The 22365-nt window shown below is 49.0% G+C and overlaps 2 protein-coding genes across 2 annotated transcripts; both read left to right on the top strand.

The window, feature by feature from the left end:
* The first annotated feature begins 839 nt into the window (after window positions 1-839).
* brpf3b (bromodomain and PHD finger containing, 3b) lies at window positions 840-13937 on the top strand. The gene is made up of 9 exons (XM_064300632.1): window positions 840-1464; window positions 4021-5692; window positions 6925-7081; window positions 8826-8957; window positions 10179-10307; window positions 10891-11203; window positions 11670-12077; window positions 12861-13505; window positions 13844-13937. The coding sequence occupies exons 2-9, from the start codon at window positions 4059-4061 to the stop codon at window positions 13927-13929; spliced, it is 3504 nt and encodes a 1167-aa protein (XP_064156702.1). The 5' UTR covers window positions 840-1464; window positions 4021-4058; the 3' UTR covers window positions 13930-13937.
* A 97-nt stretch (window positions 13938-14034) lies between these two features.
* Window positions 14035-19180, top strand: LOC135235297 (bromodomain and PHD finger-containing protein 3-like). Its single transcript, XM_064300636.1, has 4 exons — window positions 14035-14136; window positions 16790-16887; window positions 17157-17311; window positions 17772-19180. The coding sequence occupies exons 2-4, from the start codon at window positions 16804-16806 to the stop codon at window positions 17953-17955; spliced, it is 423 nt and encodes a 140-aa protein (XP_064156706.1). The 5' UTR covers window positions 14035-14136; window positions 16790-16803; the 3' UTR covers window positions 17956-19180.
* Window positions 19181-22365: the final 3185 nt, after the last annotated feature.

Raw genomic sequence — 22365 nt, 5'->3', positions numbered from 1 at the left:
GATCTTTTAAGCTACTTCTTCCTGATGACAGCATTCTTTTGAAATGGGCACACACAGGCCCACCATTTTCTACAAACGAAACAATTTATGAATAAGATGCATGCGTGTGTAAACAGAGTAGAGGCTTGTAATATTGCTATACGATTTTAACACAAGTTTGAAGTATGCAGACACTACTAATACAGACGTGCACATTTTTAAAAAGGGGATCTGGATAATATATATTTTTTTCAATGATTAAAGGGCCAAGAAAACCACTGTGCCTCCTGGACCGCCCCCTTGCCTAAATGTTGCCATAGGTATAATAGGTAAGAAAGCAAAAGGTACAATTAATATTTGGGGGAAAAAAGGTAAGAAAGGACACTATTGTACCAGTTATTGCTGTGTTCACACTGAGGACATTTACCTGGAAAGAGGTATAAGATTAGAGAAAATGGGAAATATAAACATGATGAAAGAAAACAATTACACTATAATGCTAAGTATAATGTAACTTTCATGTTGCGATTACTTGCTAGATTCTGAACTCAGAAATAATTTCCAAAAGGATGGCAGTGCGTTGGTGTGAGAACAGCTACTTCTATGTTAAAGACGGGGTTCTCGAATGTGGGAGGCGTTCTCGAACCTGTTGGCCGCACCCATGACTGTTAAATTACCTTTGTGGTTATATAACTTAGGACATAATTAATTGTGATGCGGAAGTGCATTTTAGACTTGGTTTATTCTGTTCTGAATTAAACAACAGTTTTCTTCCTGTGTCTCACTTTTGTGTCAGGTAGCCATTTTCCACCTTTGCAAAATGTTAAGTGGGCCGCGCTTCTATGCAAATTTGGTTGCAGGGTGAGAGCCAATGCATGTGTGCGTGTGTATGTTTTGAGCGTGGAGGCAGTACGTAGCTAGTGGGGGGATGTGTGGCAACTTGAGAGTTCTCTAGCTAAGTTTCTGTGGCGGAGGACTGCGGCCGCCATATCTTCAAGGAAAAGTGTCACCTTTATTCGTTTTGTATGCCGCTTACGGTACACCGGAACGTGGTGTTTCGTGAATATAGAGATTGTTCCAGATAACTATGCTAACGTTAACGCGCAACCCGCACTCTAGTCTGATTTTTTTTTTAAAGAAAGGGGCGTGTTCTTGCTATCTTGACTGAAAGCCCCGCTCTCTACCCGTACTAACTACAGCACATCTGAGGCTGAAAAAATTACCTCCCTTGCTAGAAACCAGGGTCCCTACACTCTCGCCTTTCTTTTACGCGAACCATGTCCTTATAGGTGGCCGGAGCCACTTGATTCTGTCGAAAAACGCTTGTTCGAAGACACAATGGAGGACTGAAGCGCAGAGGACATTTTCGCACCGAAATTTGCCGGCTTTTCGGCCGAGGCGTAGCTAGCTTGGTAGCTAGCTAGCTACCAAAAAACCTGGGCTCCACAAACGGCCGGTTGCCGAGCTGCCCTTTAAAACGATAAGGTAAAGCATCTAACGTTGTGAATAACTGTAAAAAAAATATTACAGATTATCAAATATGGTTGCCGTTGTGTCGTAACATGGGTATCTGCAACTACATTAGCTTGCCACCGTTTATTAACGTTAGTGAACTGCTCGCGAGGTAGCTGGCTAAATTATCAGCCGCCAAGCTTGCTACTTGCGTCTCCTCTCAGTTGAACGACTGTTGTACAGCATTGAAAATACTGTTTGACTAAGCGCTAACGGGGTATTGTAGCTGAGAAACAGCACTTTATAACAATTGTGATGGCTTCTGTCGCAATACAGTGTTGTATTTTATATGTAAAGTATTTGGGGTAGGTAGTTTGTGTTAAGCGACTAAAATGGCTGACATCTCGTTCTGGAAATAAGGACCTTCAACCTAACTATGTCAGCTGAGACAAAACTATGCTGGGCGGTGATAGGCTTGGAGTAGGCTTGATGCAGTGGTTGCAGGCGACGATTGGATATCATAAAACTCAGTTAAACACGCCGAGTACCTTGTAGCTAAGTGGCGGTTTCAGATGGTATAAATTCCAGAAAAATCTTCCAAAATACGGTGGGCAGCTAGCAATATGAGGTATAACTAGTGTTAACTTGCAGCGAATGACTGTTTCCAGCACTTCTGCGCAATTTTTGTATGTTCTGCCTTCAGCAGTATGGCATTTTAAGATTTGTACCCAAACGGTTTGCACAGACAGATGAAGCAGGGAGATTTCGTAAAGCCCCGCCCCTCCGACTGTAAAAATAAAAACATACCATTTGTTTGGCCTCGTTCGAAGCCGGAGATGAAGAATAAAATAAAAAGGGTTGGCGATGTTTGCTGTTAGGCCGACCCTGTGACCCATTATACGCGCACCTGGGCTGTTTTTCAATGCGGCGCATTTCATATTCAGTGTTGCGTGTTGCCGTTTCGGGTAAATCTGCCGTTAGCAAATCCATTTGAGTTTTCTAGTACTTGCTAGCTACATATGAGAAGCAGTTGGCGAACCAGTAGGCTACATTTGTGACAAAAATAAACACGGCGTGAATAGTTGCTGGTATCATTTGTGTAATAAAAGGCACATGAACGTGTAACGTTACGTGCAGAATATTCTGTCTAGCGGGCCAATATGAGCTGTTCTGAAAGTTTGCGTGGTGTTGTTAGGATTGAAAAGTGCTTAGCTAGCAACCTTCCCGTGTGTGCACACTGGGTATCTTCGTCAACTTAATCAACGTTTAGATTTGTGTAGTCTAGCTGATTTAATTACTTGTTGGAATAAGGTAAAATAAAAAGTGGCGCCAAGGTAGCAAGCTAGCACTAGCCAGCGTCGCTGATTCCACAGATGTTTGTTTCACCGACGCTTGTGATCTGTGCGTGTGACCCTGCTCCGTAAACGGAGCTGTGATCACTTCCGCCTCAACGTGGAACCGCGTTCGGAGCGCGGAACTCGCCAGATTTAAAGGCACAGGACTTGTCAGTCCAACCAAAAGCGCTGGTTTAAGATTTGGATCCTTTTTAATGACTTGTGAAGCTGTTAGATTATACTGCAGTCTTTAACACAAGGCCTTTTTCGTACATTTGAGGCTCTCTTCGATTCTGTAATCCCTTGTTTCCGGCAGTATTTAAATTTTCTTTATAAAGGCTTCCAACTCGTGCCCTCGAAGAATTCAGACCCCCAACTGCAGATAAAAACTAGTTTAGCCTATATGCGAATTAAAGTGCTCAATCGGTAATAAGCTTGCAACTCTATTACGAGAACGTCTGGCTGAAGTGCAATTAATTAGTATTTGTGCAATAACGGTAGGTGAAATGCAGTTAATGTGGTTCGATGCAATAATGGGACCTTCAATTATAGTCTGCATTTACTGCACGCAGCTTGTCCGTTGTTTGTACCGCAAATGTTACTAGCACTAGTCCGTTTGTGCGGTCTGTTGAGGGAAATCAGAATTGTTCTGCAAATCTGTATAATATAATTTTATGGCAGTACAACTCAGAATGAGATGAATTTGTGGAGACTGTAGGTTGACCATCCATATCCTCCTTTTCGCAGAACGGTGCTTATGTGAAAACATTTGGCAGGAACGATAAAAGGTGTTGACAGTATTGAATTAGACATCGGTGTGTAAAACGTCACTTTATTTTTCGGAAAACAAAGGAATGCATGCAGTGGCCTTTTAAAGAAACAATAGAGAAACAGTGGAGTCACAGTCTGTGCCGTTCAGTGTTCTCATTAAGATGTGCTAATGTCTGGGACTGCTGCTGTTCTGCGGGATTGCTGCATTGTCTCGGTGTCGAGCTCATCAGTGGCTATAGAATTCTGGGAACATTTAGTCAGTGCTTAAATTAACAATTTAACACTGGGTGGAAAAAACAGTGTGTGAGTGTGCAGCTATCATGAAAGGACTTGGATTTTCCTTCTCAAGCTCTCTGTCCTTTTTTTTTCTCTCTCAATCCTTCCTGCCCCTCTTTCCCACACCCCTCCCCCTGACCTCCTTGCCTCGCTTGCCATCTCTCATTCGTTGCCCACCCCCCCCCACACCCCCTTTCTCTGTTCTCAGGGGCGGGGCCTGAGGCAGCCAGTGCAAGGGGGGACCCCATGCGTAAGCCTCGGAGGAGGGGCCGCCAGGCCGGGGGCAGCCCCGGCGCCGGGGGGGCGGCGGCGGCGCCGGGCGGTAGGGGCGGGGCCGGGCGCGGGGGCGGCGGCCGGAGCATCCACCAGCGCTCGCCCTCGCCCTACAGCCTGAAGGTGTCGCCGGCCCGGGAGACCCTGACCTACGCCCAGGCCCAGAAGATGGTGGAGGTGGACCTGGACGGGCGCCTCCACCGGATCAGCATCTTCGACCCGCTGACGGTCATCACCGAGGACGAGATGACGGCGCAGGACATCGCCGAGTGCAACAGCAACAAGGAGAACAGCGAGCAGCCGCTGCTCCCCAGCAGCGCCAAGCCGGGCCGCCGGCCGCCGGCCGCCAAGGGCCGGAGGAAGGACGCCAAGCACTCCTCCTCCTCCTCCTCCTCCTCGTCCTCGTCCGCGCAGCACGGCCACGCCAACTCCCAGCAGCAGTCCAAGTCGCAGGCCAACGCGTCCCACCACCCGCTCCACCACGGGCCCCTCCCGAAACCCTCCTTCCGCCTGCTGGAGGCCTTCTCCCCCACCGACGCCCCGCCCCTCCCCGCCGCCTACTACCGCTACATCGAGAAGTCGGCGGAGGAGCTGGACACGGAGGCGGAGTACGACATGGACGAGGAGGACCTGGCCTGGCTGGAGATGGTCAACGACAAGCGGGCGTCGGACGGCCAGGCTGCCGTGTCGCCGGACACCTTCGAGCTGCTGATGGACCGGCTGGAGAAGGAGTCGTACCTGGAGTCGCGCAGCCAGGCGCCGTCGCAGAGCGCCATCGACGAGGACGCCTTCTGCTGCGTCTGCCTGGACGACGAGTGCCTCAACAGCAACGTCATCCTCTTCTGCGACATCTGCAACCTGGCGGTGCACCAGGAGTGCTACGGCGTGCCCTACATCCCCGAGGGCCAGTGGCTGTGCCGCTGCTGCCTGCAGTCGCCCTCGCGGCCCGTCGACTGCGTGCTGTGCCCCAACCGCGGCGGCGCCTTCAAGCAGACCAGCGACGGGCGCTGGGCGCACGTGGTGTGCGCCATCTGGATCCCCGAGGTGTGCTTCGCCAACACGGTGTTCCTGGAGCCCGTGGAGGGCGTGGACAACATCCCGCCCGCCCGCTGGAAGCTGACGTGCTACCTGTGCAAGCAGAAGGGCCGCGGCGCCTCCATCCAGTGCCACAAGGCCAACTGCTACACGGCCTTCCACGTGACCTGCGCCCAGCGCGCCGGCCTCTTCATGAAGATCGACCCGGTGCGCGAGACCAACGTCAACGGCACCACCTTCTCCGTCAAGAAGACGGCGTTCTGCGACGCGCACTCGCCGCCGGGCAAGGGCGCGCGGGCCGGCTCGGGCGAGGACGACGAGGAGGAGGAGGAGGACGAGGAGACGGGCGGCCGGGTGGTGGGCGGGCGGGGCAGCCGGGGCAGCAGCGCCTACACGCAGAGCCCCGCCGTGCGGGCGCACCGGCGCGGGGGCAAGAAGAAGGGCGCCGCCTCCTCCTCCTCCTCTTCCTCCAGGCTGCTGAAGAAGAAGGTGAAGAAGAGCCTGGAGGCGGCGTCCCGCCGCGCCGCCGCCGCCATGCCGCTGGTCACCGTGCCGCAGATCCCCGCGCACAGGTACGCACGCCCGTCGGCCCGCCCGCCCGCCCGCCAGCGGTCACCCCGCCCTGCTCCTGGAGACCGACCGTCCCGTAGGGTTCTGCTCCAGCCTTATTAACACAGGCACCCCGCGTTCAGCAGCCAGAGATCTCACTGAGCTGCTAATCGTCATTTCACGTCATTACATTACATTACAGGCATTTAGCAGACACTCTTATCCAGAGCGACTTACATTGTATCCAGCTATACAGCTGGATATATACTGGAGCAATGCAGGTTAAGCACCTTGCTCAAGGGTACAACGGCAGTGTCCTACTGGGCAATCGATCCTGTGATCTTTAGTTTACTAGACCAGCTACTTGTCCCTTACACTACAGTGCATCATCAGTTTAATTCGTATGGCGCTTTTTCTTGTAGAAAACTGTCACAAGGAGGCCTTACGGTGTAGCAGAAAAAGTAGCAGTTAAAGTAATTGGTAGAATCCGTTGTCAAATTACTGGACGGTGGATCTCCAGGAACAGGGTTGGTTACCGCTGCTTTGAACATGGTCCTCACCTTCCTCATCTCTACAAGTCTGCACACTGATAGAGCCTTACTTTTGCATGTGGTTATTCAGGGCTCTACAGTGCTCCCATTTTCGCAGTATTTGGGTCCTGAAAACTGATAAGTGGAAAAATAAATTAGGACATATACTAATTGTTGTGCATTAGCGTGCTTATAAATTTTTCAGCATGTTCTCCTTGGAAAAATGTTAGTGAAGAGCCCTGTTATTAGTGCAACTCAAAATGTCATAAATTAACGTGTAGCCTGTATGATGATGTGTATTGTGTATTTATACACCATAAAAGTATTAGACATTTTGGATTTTTCTATTCTAATGCGTAAGTAAAATGAAAATTCCCATGTCATTAAAGCTATTTGGGATTTTGCTCAGAAACTTAAAAAAAAAAGGAGGAAAAAAAAAGCACCTGCATGATTTTTGGAAAGTCCTGCTGGAAGTACGAAGTGGCGTTCTGTAAATTTTGCATGTGGTGTATAACTTGAATGGTTTGAGGGAAAAAAAAAGTAACTTTTTTTTCTCCCTCCAAGGCACATTTGCATTAATACAAGGTTTGAGTTTGCTTGTGCGTCAAAGTGGAAAAACGCAAATGCACGCTAAGCTTTTCCACAGCTGGGTCTTTTATAGTTGAGGCACGCCGTTGTGAGTCGCTGTGTGCAGTTTTGCAAGCTGTTCCTTCGTCTTCCTGCAGGCTGAACAAGATTTGCAAAGGGGTCCTCCTCCAGAGGAAGAACCAGTTCCTGCAGCGGCTGCACAACTACTGGCTCCTGAAGCGCCAGTCTCGCAACGGCGTGCCGCTCATCCGCCGCCTGCACTCGCACCTGCAGGCCCAGAGGAGCGCCGAGCAGGTAACGCACCTGCGCATCATTACCGCGGTAACACACCTGTGCATGCATTACTGCTGTAACACACCTGTACGAGCAGGTAACGCACCTGCACATCATTACCGCGGTAACGCACCTGTGCATCATTACTGCTGTAACGCACCTGTACGAGCAGGTAACGTACCTGTGCATGCATTACTGCGGTAACACACCTGTACGAGCAGGTAACGCACCTGTGCATGCATTACTGCTGTAACGCACCTGTGCATGCATTACCGCGGTAACACACCTGTGCATTCCTTACCACTGTAACACACCTGTGCATGCATTACTGCGGTAACGCACCTGTGCATGCATTACTGCGGTAACACACCTGTGCATCATTACCGCGGTAACGCACCCGTGCATGCATTACTGCGGTAACGCACCTGTACGAGCAGGTAACGCACCTGTGCATGCATTACTGCGGTAACGCACCTGTACGAGCAGGTAACACACATGTGCATGCATTACCGTGGTGACACACCTGTACGAGCAGGTAACGCACCTGTGCATGCATTACTGCGGTAACACACCTGTACGAGCAGGTAACGCACCTGTGCATGCATTACTGCGGTAACACACCTGTACGAGCAGGTAACACACCTGTGCATGCATTACTGCGGTAACACACCTGTACGAGCAGGTAACGCACCTGTGCATGCATTACTGCGGTAACACACCTGTACGAGCAGGTAACGCACCTGTGCATTCATTACTGCTGTAACGCACCTGTGCATGCATTACCGTGGTAACACACCTGTGCATTCATTACTGCTGTAACGCACCTGTGCATGCATTACCGTGGTAACACACCTGTGCATTCATTACTGCTGTAACACACCTGTGCATGCATTACCGTGGTAACACACTTGTATGAGCAGGTAACACACCTGTGCATTCATTACCGCTGTATCTCACTCACCTGCATGAGCAGGTAACACACCTGTGCAGTCATTACTGCTGCAACACACTTTCTGCTCTGTCTGGGGCATCTCCATTGGTTGATCTTTGAGGCATTGAGGTTTTCCCTGCCACTGTTCCCTCTGGCTTGCTCTCTGGGGGTTCAGACCAGGGCGACTGGGAGGTGTGCTGTGACAAATCCTTTGTAAAATGTGCTGTGTGTCTAACATTCGATGGAGTGAATGACTGATTTAGTGGGTCCCTAATGTGGTAGGGTGGAGAACAGCAAGTATGGCAAACATTGATTTAGGGAGTATCATTTACAGAACTGCTGAATATTATGTACAGAATTGCTGTGATGTTGTGCAAAAGAAAAGTTTCGTGGTGGAGTCGATGGTCATCAGGGTGTGGAAACAATTGGCAACGCAGAATCAGTCCAAAAGTAGCGTGGACAGTTAGTGGAAGGTTAATGAAGTGGGTTATCTTTGGGGGAAAAAACGCTCTTGCAGTAACAGCGCCTTGGCCCTGAACTGTGTTTGCCTTAGGGCTAGGCTTATCTGGGCCAGTCTGCCGCGGGGGGGGGGTGTTATCGGTGTGTGTGTGTCTGTCTCTGGGGTTTGAGCCGTGCCGGTGTATTTGTGGACGTGTGTGTGTGTGTGTCCCTGGGTTTGCGCTGTGCCGGTGCGTGCGTGTCTGTGTCTGTCTGTGTGTCTCTGTGTCTGTCTCTGGGGTTTGAGCTGTGCCGGTGTGTGTGTGTGTGTGTGTGTGTGTGTGTGTGTCTCTCTCTCTGGGGTTTGAGCCGGTGTGTTTGTGGGCGTGTCCGCAGGCGGAGCCGGATGAGAAGGTGTGCGCCGTGAGGGAGGAGCTGAAGTACTGGCAGAAGCTCCGGCACGACCTGGAGAGAGCCCGGCTGCTGGTGGAGCTGATCCGCAAGAGGGAGAAGCTCAAGAGGGAGCAGGTAACTGGGGGGGGGGGAGGGGATTTAGGAAGAGGGAGCAGGTAGGAGGGGGGGAGGAAGGAGGTAGGGTGAGTGTGATGGGAAGAGGGAGGAGGTACGGAGGGAGGAGCTGGGTGGTCGGGGCAGGGAGGAGAGTGTGGGGACTGGGAGATTGGGGGGGGGGGGGTCATTGAGGGATACTCTTGTCTGTTTATTTGATCTTTTCCTCATTTAAATGTTTCCACACAATGGCAGTATATGAAATCATATCTGGATAAATATCCATTACAGTTACATTCCACCGTGGACTTGTGAGAATGTTTCTGAGGTTCTTAATAGGTTGTGATGAGTCTCTTTATTTTACTTGACGCGTGAAGTCAGTTTTATGCTGATACCAAACCGATATCTGGCTGGTGTCCCCCGTACATTCCAATGAAGTCATTTTGTGTGGACAAGGCAGTCTGTGTACACAAGTTTTTTTTATTTTTTTTTTTAAATAATTTTTTTATCCTGATAAATGCTTAGGTCTGCTCTAGAAACCATTCTCTTGACAGAAATTGCTCGGTGCCAGCCCTGCGAGTGAGGGGCAGCACGTAAACGAGTTTGCGCTGATCTGCTGAAATGGCAGGGGTGTAAAAATAGTGCTCCAGCGGCACTTCCTGCTGAGCGCGGAGCAGCCTGCCAGGTCACGTTGTAGAGGGACAAAATCTGCGGGGTTTCAAGACCAGGCTTGATACAGTGTTAAGATACTATCTGGTCTGCGGGTAATCAGAGCAGTGATTCGGTCAGGAAAATGGCGAGCGTTGTTGGGCTGAATGGCCTGTTCTCGTCATTATGTTGTGTTGTGTTATGTAACGTTTTACGTTATGTTTTGTATTACGTTATGTTATGCTATGCTATGATATGTTACGTTATGTTTTGTGTTACATTATGTTGCGGTATGTTTTGTGTTATGTAATGTTTTGGGTTATGTTATGTTCTGCGCTATGTAATGTTTTGTGTTATGTTATGTTGTGTTGTGTTATGTCATGTTTTGTGTTACGTTATGTTCTGGGTTATGTTATGTTTTGTGTTACGTTATGTTTTGCGTTATGTTATGTGCTGAGTTATGTTATGTTTTGTGTTATGTTGCGTATGTTTTGTGTTATGTAATGTTTTGTGTTATGTTACGTTGCGTTATGTTGTTTTGTAATGGAGTGAGTGTTACTCCCCCTGCCTGACTCCACCCTCCCTCCCTGGCAGGTGAAGGTGCACCAGGCCACGCTGGAGATGCAGCTGACCCCCGCGCTGGTGCTGCTGCGCTCCACGCTGGACCAGCTGCAGGAGAAGGACCCCGCGCAGATCTTCGCCCAGCCCGTCAACCTCAAGGAGGTGCGTGAGGGCGTCCCCTCCGCTGCCTGTTTAAAAAACCCTGCTGAATAATCCCAGCACATCAGATTATTAAGATGTCAGTTCCCTCCCCTCCTCCATAGCTATGGCCTCCAGTAGTTCAGTGGCTCAGCTGGCTGATCATTGCGCTAACAATGCAAAGGTTGTGGGTTTGACCGCAGAGGACTACATGTACTAAAAAGTGTACGCATTCATATAATAATGCCTCTGTTTAGAAGCATAACCGCGGCCTGCCTCTCTCCTCCTCCTCGTTCTCTCTCTTTGTCCTCTTCCCTCCCCCAATTCCCTCTCTTTCTCCTCCTCCCTCTCTTCCTCGTTCCCTCTCTTCCTCCTCCCCATTCCCTCTCTTCTTCTTCCCCATTCCCTCTTTTCCTTCTCCCCCATTCCCTCTCTTCTTCCTCCCCATTCCCTCTCTTCTTCCTCCCCCATTCCCTCTCTTCTTCCTCCCCATTCCCTCTCTTCCTCCTCCTCCTTGTTCCCTCTCCTCTTCCCCCCCTCCTCCTCCTCTCTCCTCCTCCTCCACCTCCTCCTTCCTCTCCCCTCCCCCGCCTCGCTCCTCCTCCAGGTCCCTGACTACCTGGAGTTCATCTCCCAGCCCATGGACTTCTCCACCATGCGGTCCAGGCTGGAGGCTCATGGGTACCACTCGCTCGCAGAGCTGGAGGGCGACTTCAACCTGATGGTGGCCAACTGCCTGCGCTACAACTCGCGCGACACGGTCTTCCACCGGGCGGCCGTGCGCCTGCGCGACCTAGGGGGCGCCATCCTGCGCCACGCCCACCGCCAGGCCCACAGCAGCGGCCTGGACCCCGACACCGGCATGCTGCTGCCCGACTCGCCACACAAGAACGACTACTACCGCTGCTCCTGGGAGGACGGTGAGCGGGACTGTGCAGAGGCCACAGGGAAGGCGTTCGGAAAAAAACGGTCTCCACTGTCATCTGTTGGGTGACTATAAGACAGCCAATCGGCAGCCAGCACTCACAGCTCCATGCGATTGACAAAAACACATCACATGGTCACACGGAAGCTGTACGACCCTGGTGCCGATTGGCTGTCTTATCAACATCTAATGGATAACAATGTTTTTTTTTTTCTATATATAATTTTAATGGTTAAGTATGAGAAGTGTAACTTCTTAGCATTAAAGATGTTCTTTAATGCCTATAATGTAATGTAATGTAAATGCACTTTATTTTAAAGAAGGTATCGGTTCAGGCGCTGTTTAGCCACTGGCAGTTTTAAAATTTCAGGATTGCTATTGGCAAAATCTGAACGATACCCATCCCGAGTCACACCCCTGTCTCTCTCCCCCCTCTTCCCCCCTCCTCCCCCCTCACACAGTGGACACCCTCCTGGTCCCGGAGAACCGGCTGCACCTCTCGGTGGAGGAGCAGCTGAAGGAGCTGCTGGACAAGCTGGACATGGTGACGTCCATGCGCTCGAGCGGGGCGCGGACCCGCCGCATCCGCCTGCTGCGCCGCGAGATCAACAGCGTGCGCTACCGGCTGGGCCAGCAGCAGCAGCAGCAGCGCCACCTGCTGACGCTCAACGGCGCCGTCAAGGAGGAGGAGGACGAGGACCGGGAGGAGGAGGAGGAGGAGGAGGCGGCGGCGGTGGAGGAGGACAACAACGAGGGAGAGGGGGAGGAGAGGGAGGAGAGCGGCGGAGGAGGAGGAGGAGGAGGAGGGAGGGGCGGCGGCGGAGGCAAGGACGCCGCCACGCGCGTCCCGTCCGCCGCGCTGGAGAATGGTGAGAGGGGGCGCTGTTTTCGTGGGGGGGGTTCGCCCCTGTTACATTACATTACAGGCGTTTAGCAGACGCTCTTATCCAGAGCGACTTACACAATATTTTACGTAGCATTTACATTGCATCCATTTATACAGCTGGATATATACTGAAGCAATGCAGGTTAAGTACCTTGCTCAAGGGTACAACAGCAGTGTCTTACCTGGAAATCTGATTGGTCACAAGGCCAATTCCTTACCCATTATACTGCACTGCTGCCCAGCCCCTGTAGTGCATGTGAAATGTATGAGCGGTGTCTGTGGTACTGAAACGGTGTGTTATGGTGTCTGTGGTACTGAAGCGGTGTGTTATGGTGTCTGTGGCACTGAAACGGTGTGTTATGGTGTCTGTGGCACTGAAACGGTGTGTTATGGTGTCTGTGGCACTGAAACGGTGTGTTATGGTGTCTGTGGCACTGAAGCGGTGTGTTATGGTGTCTGTGGCACTGAAGCGGTGTGTTATGGTGTCTGTGGCACTGAAACGGTGTGTTATGGTGTCTGTGGCGCTGTAACGGTGTGTTATGGTGTCTGTGGCACTGAAACGGTGTGTTATGGTGTCTGTGGCACTGAAGCGGTGTGTTATGGTGTCTGTGGTACTGAAGCGGTGTGTTATGGTGTCTGTGGTACTGAAGCGGTGTGTTATGGTGTCTGTGGCACAGAAGCGGTGTGTTATGGTGTCTGTGCTCTGCCTGTCCCGAGTCTCTTTTTCATATCGCATTTCTGTCTCTCCCCTTCTCCCTCCCATCAGACGACATGAAATCCACCCCCCCACCAACGCTTGAACCCACAAGCCCTGCCCTGTCCCACCCCCAGGGAGACGCCCCCCTGGACCCCCCCACGCTGCGGCCGGTGACGGGGGAGCCGCGCCCCCCCGGCCGCTCGCACAAGCGCCTGAAATGGGACGCTGAAGGCGGGGGCGGCGGCGCCGGAGGAGGCGGCCCCAGCGCGGAGAACGCCGGCGGCGGGGGCGCAGGAGGAGGAGGAGGAGGAGGGGGAGGGGGGGAGGAGACGCCGCGCTCGCCCGGAGAGGGCCGCATGGTGAACGGGGTCTCCCCCTGCGGGACCCCCCGCACCCCTCCCTCCGTGGGACGCCGCACCTCCGTCCTGTTCAAGAAGGCCAAAAACGGGGCCAAGCTGCTGAAGGACAGAGAGAGCCCCCTGCAGAACGGGGGGGCGGCGGCGGCGACGGGCAACGACGAGGCCCCCCCCGGGGCTGCCGGCTCCCCCCCCGCCCCCGGCTCCACCCCGAACCCTTCCGCAGTCACACCGCCCAAAGCTGCCGTCGCCACCCCGCCCCCACCCTCGCCCCCCACCCCCCGGCAACGGCCCAGAAGCCTCAGCGCCAGTTCTGAGAGCGAGGGGGAGAAGTCGCCCCGCCCCGCCCGAAAGGGAGGTAAGGAACCCACCACTAATTGCAATCAGAATGTTCTTAACTGAACATTCTAATGCTGATGTCACAATCACTGCTGATAACTGAAAGCAACGGAGTTCTAGAACACTGACTCAATTTTGAAAAGAATTTCAAAATTTTGAAATTCCGCCTTTCAGCAGCTTTGTATTTGTAGATGTCTCATGTAGATATTAAATGTAGACACTCTCTTAAGGACATTACATTACAGGCATTTTAGCAGACGCTCGTATCCAGAGCGACTTACACTTGAGGATAAGGGTAATTCAGTGGTGTGATTGTGATGTCACAGTGATGTCACAGTGCCGTGTGTTCCTCCCCAGGCCTGACGAATGGATTCAGGAAGCACAGAGACAGCTGCTCGGACTCGGAGTGCAGCCCCTCCCCCACCTTCCGCAAGGACAGGTGAGCCGCCCGACACCTCACACACCTCTTATCCCTAGAGAGAGAGAGAGAGAGAGAGAGAGAGAGAGAGACCACTACTTACTCACCGTCTCAAGTGACCTCACTTCCCCTCTCACACAGCGCCCTCCCAAACGGGGCCGGGGGAAGCCGGCACTGTCTAAAGTCCCCTTCCTGGACGGGGTGAACGGAGATTCGGACTACACTGGCTCAGGTGGGTGCATTCAGGTGGTTGAAGGGGGAGGAGGGGGGAAGGTACTGATCTTGTGAGCAGTTTGATAAGGGAAGGGGTGAACAGTTTGCTGAATAATACTGGCAATTCTACTGAAAATGATTTATTACTATATTCGTGAATACAGTGGGGGAGGGGGGGGGGGGTCATACTGCAGTTTGTGTGTTTTACTTGATGGGAATGGTAGAATATGACTAATGTAAGGAAAATGGATGGGGTGGTGGGGTCACATCTTCATTGACCTCGATTGTGGAGCAGAATGTAAAATGGGAGTGTAGGAAATCTGTGAATTCTGTAGTGGAAGGTCCTTCACATGCCTCTTTTTGTCACTAGTCACAGATGAAACTCTTTCCTTCAGTGCATGTAACCTAAGAGTGTGTAATCTATTATAAAGGAAGAATGTAATGAAGTATGAAATATTAAATTCTTATCCTTGGTCAGACCTAATGATTGTCGTTTTCAGCTCTGTTTTGTATTATTACAAGTTACACTTAGAATAATGCACTTGCAAGATTACACACTTTCTAAGTCTTTAATGCAGTTATTAATTTTTAATGGATTTTATTAATTCATTGTTTTACTTTCTGTCATTAAATACACAGTAGAATCTGAGATATGAAGCTTGGAGCTGGAGTTATCAAACTTCTAATTACTCACAATAATAATGATTAGGTGAGCAGATCTAGACAAGCACAGGTCACACCTTTCATTGATGAGAAATCTGAAATGGACACGTGAATGAAATCAAACCTTTTTGGGGAAAAACACGCTTCTAAAAGAACAGTTGTTCACTGAAACGAGATGCGTCATTCATAAGGCTGTCGTAGAATAACCCGTTATGAATATTGTAACGAGGCCCTGATTGCTGTCGGTATGATTACTGGGTTATTCCCTTTAAATCTACACAGCGAGAGGAGATCGTTTAAAAAATAAGGCTGCGGTAATGAAGTAAATGATTAGAATGCTTGCCATGGGAAAACGGGGTGTAGTATTCTTAGATCACTCCACCATGTTAGAAATTCTGGGAGAAGCGTTTTGTTTTTTGCTTGTCCTTGCGGCCTGGGGGCCCTTGGGGGAGAGAGGCGAGCGATGGAAAGTGCGGTATGCTTCGGTGTTTGACTTGCTGTGGATGCACCGCACAAACATTTACTGAAATGTCAGCTTAGCTAGCTAGCCTAGCGAGAGCGGAATGCTTGAACATAGCTCATTAGCTCCAATGGAACATTTTTCTTTTTTTAAAATCAGTGTTGCCGCAATACACAAGTTTCCAAAAGGCATTAATTCCTTAAATTCCCTCTTGGAATGAAGTTGGTTGAATGGTTTTTGTGGACTGTGTTTATGTATGTATGGACTTAATTAGCAAAAAAATAAAAAATTCCTGGCCACCACTTTGCTGTAAACTGTTTGCAGATTGTTTTTCAGAATTGTTTACGCAAAACCGTTGACTCTGTACTTCTTAAGTTATGAAAAACTGGGTTTACTCGCTTGTGGTCATTGGTTTGCATTTAATAACGGACCGCGTGGTTTTGCTTGGATGTGATCCCAGAGAGAATACTGTTTTTCCATAGCAGTCTAGAGGGGTGCTCTAAGAGCCAGCCCCCGAACCCTTGATCTCATCCCTCAGTAAGCTGTTCTCAAAGGCATTTTTAACCCTTTGAAGAGTAGGTTTTTTTGGAATGTTTCCTTTTTTCAAAATTCTAAGCGTTCTAGAACTCCACTTCTTTCGGTTACCAGTAGCGACTGTGACATCAGCATTAGAATGCTCAGTTAGCAATATTTGAGATCTCACACCTTAAAGGGTTGAAGAACAGAATTAAGGAGATAAACTGTATGTGGAAATTGCATGGCTTTCATGTTTTACGATATGACTTGTCTGCAGAACTTTTATTCGCTGCCTGACAAACGTCTTTTTTATGTTTTAAATTTAAGGGGAAGTAAGGGATGAAATCAGATAATGGAAAGCAATTGAAATTGAGTGACTTTAGGCAAGAGAGTTTAGAAATGATTTAAGTACTTAAAACGTGCCTTTTTCCATTTACTGTATTTGGTTTGGGAATTATATATATATATGCTTAAATAGTGCATACCTTTACCTTTTGCCTCTCTAGTGTACAGTGTTTTAAAGTTGCATGTGGTGACATCACCCAATTTCTGTTGTGCTCACAGCTGGGTCCTGTAGTCATTTCCTTGCCTACGGGACAGAATCTGGCATCTCCAGCCAGCTCTTGAATTTTTTAATATTCGCAGCTGTGTTTATTTTTTTCTGTACAAACCCGAAATCCTGATGCAACATAGGCGATCCCTATCGCTCGCCCCTTCCACAAGTGATTTAATGTGTTAATTTCATTTTTTAAAAAACCCATTGTGTTTACATTGGTGATGAGGAAGAGAAACCTCTGTGGTCATTGTGTGTGTGATTCAGGTCTGACCCGCCCAGTTGGAACCGTTACATTCGGGTCTTGGCGCATCAAGCTGTCCACCCATGTGTAAGGCTAACTTACGTTAGCTTGCGTCCGGTCGTAAAGCTTCCCTGGGTTTATCTGTACTGAGAGAGCGGCTCCCATGCTGATGGTGGGAAAGAGGGGTGAGACGGCAGAGAGACTCACGTGTGTTTTTTTTGGGTTTATATTTACAGGCCGTAGCCTCCTGATGCCGTTTGAGAACGGGGCGGAGCTGGAGCCCCTGGACCTGGTGTGGGCCAAGTGTCGAGGGTACCCGTCCTACCCCGCGCTGGTGAGCCTCTCCCCAATTTCCCCATCCCCCCAACTCACACCACTTTAAGCACACACTGCAGGAGCTCTGAGGAGGCTCGCTCTGGGCCGGGCGGGGGCAGAAGGGCTCCTTATGACCCCCCCCCCCCCCCCGGGCCTTTTGGCAGGGCACGGCTCTTGCATGGGAGGAAATTAAAAGCCCCCCCCCCCCTTAACGGTCCCTTCTTGTCTCTATCCCTCTCTCTCTCTTCCCCTTCCCCTCTCTCTCTGTCCCTCCCCCCCCACCCCCAGATCATCGACCCGGACATGCCCCAGGAGGGGCTGCTGCACAACGGCGTGCCCATCCCCGTGCCCCCCCAGGACGTGCTGAAGCTGGGGGAGCTCAGGCAGGAGGAGGTGGGGGAGAAGCTCTTCCTCGTGCTCTTCTTCGACAACAAGAGGACCTGGTGAGGGGCGCTAACGCTTTCTCTGGGACCCCGCGCTGGGGAGTCAATCCAAGTGTACTTGCAAGTGTGCTTGCGAGTGCATGTGCTTGTACGTGAGTGCGCTTGCGTGTATGCACGTGTGAGTCCGCTTGTGTGTATGTGTGTGAGTGTATGTATGTCTGTGTACATGAGTGCGCTTGCGTTCTGTGCATGTGAGTGCGGTTGTGTGTACGTGTGTGCGAGTGCATCGTGTGCGTACTGTGTACTTGTGAGTGTGCTTGTGCGTGCATGTGAATGCAATTGCATGTATGCTTGTGAGTGTGCTTGTGCGTGCATGTGATGCAGCATTAGCTTGGGTGCTGTCTGTGCAGATATGAGCCCATTCTCTTGCATCTCCCCTCCTCTCTCACTCCCTCTTCCCCCTCTCTCTCTCCTCCCCCTCCCTGTCTCTCTCTCTCTCCCCCCCCCCCCCCCCCCGCAGGCAGTGGCTCCCGCGCAGTAAGGTGGTGCCGCTGGGCGTGGACGACACGGCCGACAAGCTGCGCATGATGGAGGGGCGCAAGACCAGCATCCGCAAGTCGGTGCAGGTGGCGTACGACCGCGCCATGATCCACCTGAGCCGCGTGCGCGGAGACCACCCCTTCGTCACCTCCGGCTACCTGTAGGGGGCGCTCTCTCGAACCTGACGCACCCCGCACCTGATGGGCCGGAAGGTTTGGCCCACTCGCCTTGGCCCCACACGCAAACGCATCTAGAGAGAGAGAGAGAGTGTGCGGGCTGTCGGAAAGGAGGGGAATGGGTGGGGGGGGTGTACTGACTTGCTTCCTATGGGAGAAAAGGGTAAAAAAAGGTGTACTATCAGGGGGTTTGGACTCCATCATGCTGGTCCACCTTGTGTGGGGCTGCACGTACGTGTGCGGTCCGTGTGAATGCACCCTAAGAATTTTTGGTCGGTTGAGGGACGCGGAGACTGCAGCAGATTGGGGCGAGCTTCCAAGGGAACTCCTCCATTTTGTTTCAAAGACTACTATCAAAGATAGAAATGTTTGGGGAAGAAGAATAAAATAAAATAAAATAAAATAAAAAAACATTCACTTTTTTCATATTTATACAAAAAAGTACAACAACAAAAAAAAAACCAAAAAAAAAAAAAAAAGCCACAATGTACGAATGGATCACTGCCATTTTCTTACAATAGCTTTTTACTTTTTAATATTTTACAACCACTTTCTTGTACATTTAAGAAGACACATTCATGTATATATGTATTTCTATCATACAGTACCTTTAATTTTATTTCATTTTTGTTGAAAATGAAATGAGCCCCCAACAGGAATGAAGAAAGGAGAGACGGTGTGTACATACTTGTAAAATACTCACTAAATTACTGACTGGCTTCAAAAAAGTGTATCCGCTTGTCTGTGATGTCAATAGTTCTACATACAGTATATTCTCGTTGTTTTTTTTGATAAACAAAATGTAATTTATTTATGGAAAGCAGAAAAAAATAAAGAAATGAAATTATATATATTGGTTGACAATTGAAAGTAAATCTGTTATTTAAGATAAACTTATTAAAAAGCAAGGGTTCCGCGGTGGGCTTCGTCACTGTATCTGTAGTAATATTGAGGTTTTATCAGACTTATGCTGTGGGAGTTGATTTGTATCGTTCACTGGCTTTGAGTCAGTTTCTGGGTCCGCCCTTAAGCACAGAAACCCTTGTATTTATTGTAGAAAGAGTTTACTAGAATTCTAGACCCTGTTTATAAGACGGCGCTGAAGAGAGAGAAGTTGAGCTTGTACAAACTGCAGATTTTATCTACTTGCCTATAACCTGTCTGAATCAATATTTTCTCATGTGGGGGAAATAAATGTTATACGCAAAATCAACCTGTTTTAAAATGTTGTGCTTTTTTTTTTTTTGCTGCCCTTGTTTGGAATGACTGGAATGTTCGGTGAACGGTGACTGGGTGTTTTTCGGGGGCTTGTCTGTGAGTGACCGGGTCATGATTGTGACATGAGCCGAATTATCGGACTGCAGAGGAGTTTTAAAAAGTTGCAAAAAGAAAATTTGATTAAGGGCGATTTTAAATGCGCTTATATGACCAAAGGTATCTGGACACCCCTTGGTCTGAGGCTGGTTTTCATGGTTTGGGCTAAACCCCTTCGTTCCAGTCAAGGCATTACATTTTACATTCTAGATGATTCTTTGCTTCCACATTAGTGGTAAAAGTTTGGGGAAGGCCCTTTCCTGTTTCCAGCATGACGGTGTCCCCGGGCACACAGCGAGGTAGAAATGGTTTTGTCAAGTTTGGTGTGGAACAACTTGACTCGCCTGCACAGAGCCCTGACCTCAACCCCATCCAACACCTTTAGGGTTTCATTGGAAAGCCAACTGTGAGCCAGGCCTAATCGCCCAATCAGTGCCCGACCTCACTAATGCTCTTCTCGCTGAATGGAAGCGAATCCCTGCAGCAATGCCTCAACACCTAGCATAAAGCCTTCCCAGGATAATGAAGGTTCTTACCACAGCAAAGGGTGGACCAACTTTAATATTAATACCCATAATTTTGGATGAGATGTGGGATGTCTGGTGTCCAAATGCATTGGGCCATGTAGTGTATAAATCATCTTGCGTTCTATGAATTTAATTCGAAGCCTGCTGTAGTTTTTGGTTATGGATTTCACGGCTAAATTAGTACAGGTTCACCTCGGCCCTCCAGCTGGGAAAAGGGGGTGGAACCAGTGCAAGCCGTTTAATCGTGCGGCTTAATCTAAAATGATCTTCGGAACACAGTGCATTAATATTGTAATAACCTTTACAATGCTTTGCAGCAATGCGTCACCAAGTAATAGGCGTTTTATTTTTAGTTTTCGTAGCTAATTTCATATTTTGACGTTTTAATATTTGGGTTGGGTTATACTTTTTAAAATCCCACTTAGTCTATTACATCGAATTTTGCTCATACGACAAAAGTATTTCTCTATCACTTTTAATCTACATATGCAATCTAATATGTTACACACAAATCCGCGACAAATTGTGTATTTAACCCTACTGTAATAAGGTAGTCGTCCTCCCAATATATCTATAAAAATGACTGAGTCGTTCTTGAAGTGATCGGAGTATTTGGTGTGTGTGTGCATGCATGCGTGCGCGCGCGTACTATGTATACACGCCGAGAAGCTGGAATTCCGTTAAAATATCAAGCACTTGCAGATAAAAGATCAACAAGGGACATGTTTGCGGTCTTGACGAAAGATACTGTGAGTAGTTAATATGAACCACAGCGGTTACTAACTCTTGGAAGACGGCCCGAAAAAAACAGGTGGAACCAGGTTCATGGTAAAGTCCACAAGGTTAGAAATCGCGGGCGCTTGCGTTCTTCTCAAGCCGCGAGGCTCGCCGAGAGATTCTCTCTGGATCGCGGGAAACGTAACGAGCCGAGAGCGGTCTCAATGGTCCGCTCTCTTCATAATGCTTCCTGGTGTTCTCTTGGTTAAGCGTTCATGTACCATCGTGGCTGTGCAGGCATATGGACAGTGGACGGGATTTATAAAGGCGGAAGAGATAAAATAATCGTACATAACGGTTAATGAGATGGGGAAAAAAAAAAAATTGGGTCTATTGACGGGGTTGCCAGGCGAACATTAATTAAATCACCAAACAAGATTGGGGGCAAGATAAAAGGCTTTGTTTTCCGTGATTACGGTATAAAACCATGACCCTCGGTTTGAAATAGCTCCGAGGCATTAATGTTTATTTCATCCATTGATTATTTGCATCGTCGACTAACCAATTCATAAAACATCCAGCTATTGAAAAACATACATAGGCTATCTCTAAATAAATTCCGCGAATACATTTGCTCACACAAGCTGTGAGGTGTAGATACTTCACATAAAATGACTAATGCATTCCCAGATGGAAGAGCTCATTTATTTGAATCAACTGGTGAAACTTTCTTGGCTCATTGGACACAGTAGTTTCGATGCAGCTTCCTGGAGAGAATCAAATTAATCTCTCGCAACAGCCATGCGAATTAGACGAGCCTTCCCGGTGCTTTATAACGGCGACCCGGGTAAACAAAAGCAAAAGAAACGAGTCTGTTTTGAAGGAATCAATTACACCGAGGAAGGTAAGGGAGCGGAAAGTGTGTAATGAATCCATTCTGGGATGCTGTCTGGCTGGTTAACATGCCACAAAAACGCCTACTCTCTGTTAAAGAGACAATAAACCTTTATTAACTGAAAGACTTAGGGGGGGCTGGGGGGACAACAAAAAAAAGTGATAACTGGCGCAGGATTCATTTTTATCAGAATCCGCAGATATAATTCAGAATTTAATTTAATTTCTGTGTTTGCCGTCCTGGATCTCGGGCCGTGCGTGGTTACTGCTTAGATCTGTAATGTTAGAATGGAAGAAGACCTGACATTGTGAGAACGGACAGGATATTGAAAGCTATGATGAAATGTCAGTGTATCCCTCCAGGATAAAAAAAAAAACAAACAAAAAGGAAATGTCGGGCCTGTTTTGCTCCAAGCTCAAGAGCGCACCTTTTGAAAACCTCTCTGATCCCATTGTGACATCATAGATTCCGGAATGCCACCCAATATGGCTGGGCCCAGGCCGCGGTCCAGCAGAGCAGCACAGACCCTTTGAAGTCTTGCTGAGCAGCAAAAATAGTTCTCCTGTTTCAAGGGAGATTTTTCGACGGAACAAATCAAATAATGTGCATCCCTGAAGAACTGAGTAGGATCTTTCCGTTCTTACTGCATGTGATTAATGTATATGAAACTGATTAGAACGAACATTGAATTTGTTTCTCAACATTAAAAAGATATATCTATCTGTCTTATCTATCCATCCATCTATCCATCTGTCTGTCCTTCTGATAGTAGTACCATGTATCACCACTAGATAGAGCCAGATATGCACTAAATGTTGACTGAAATACAACATCTTTAGGATTAGAAAAAGAAATACCAAAAAATAGTAAAAGGCAAAATTTAGTATGTAAGGCTAAATGTGTTTGGCTTCACGATGGCATACTTTCTGGAAATGTTTATTTTGT

Source organism: Anguilla rostrata, chromosome 11 (genome assembly GCF_018555375.3).
Source record: "Anguilla rostrata isolate EN2019 chromosome 11, ASM1855537v3, whole genome shotgun sequence".
NCBI lineage: Eukaryota > Metazoa > Chordata > Actinopteri > Anguilliformes > Anguillidae > Anguilla > Anguilla rostrata.
This window is presented reverse-complemented; position numbering and strand designations above follow the sequence as displayed.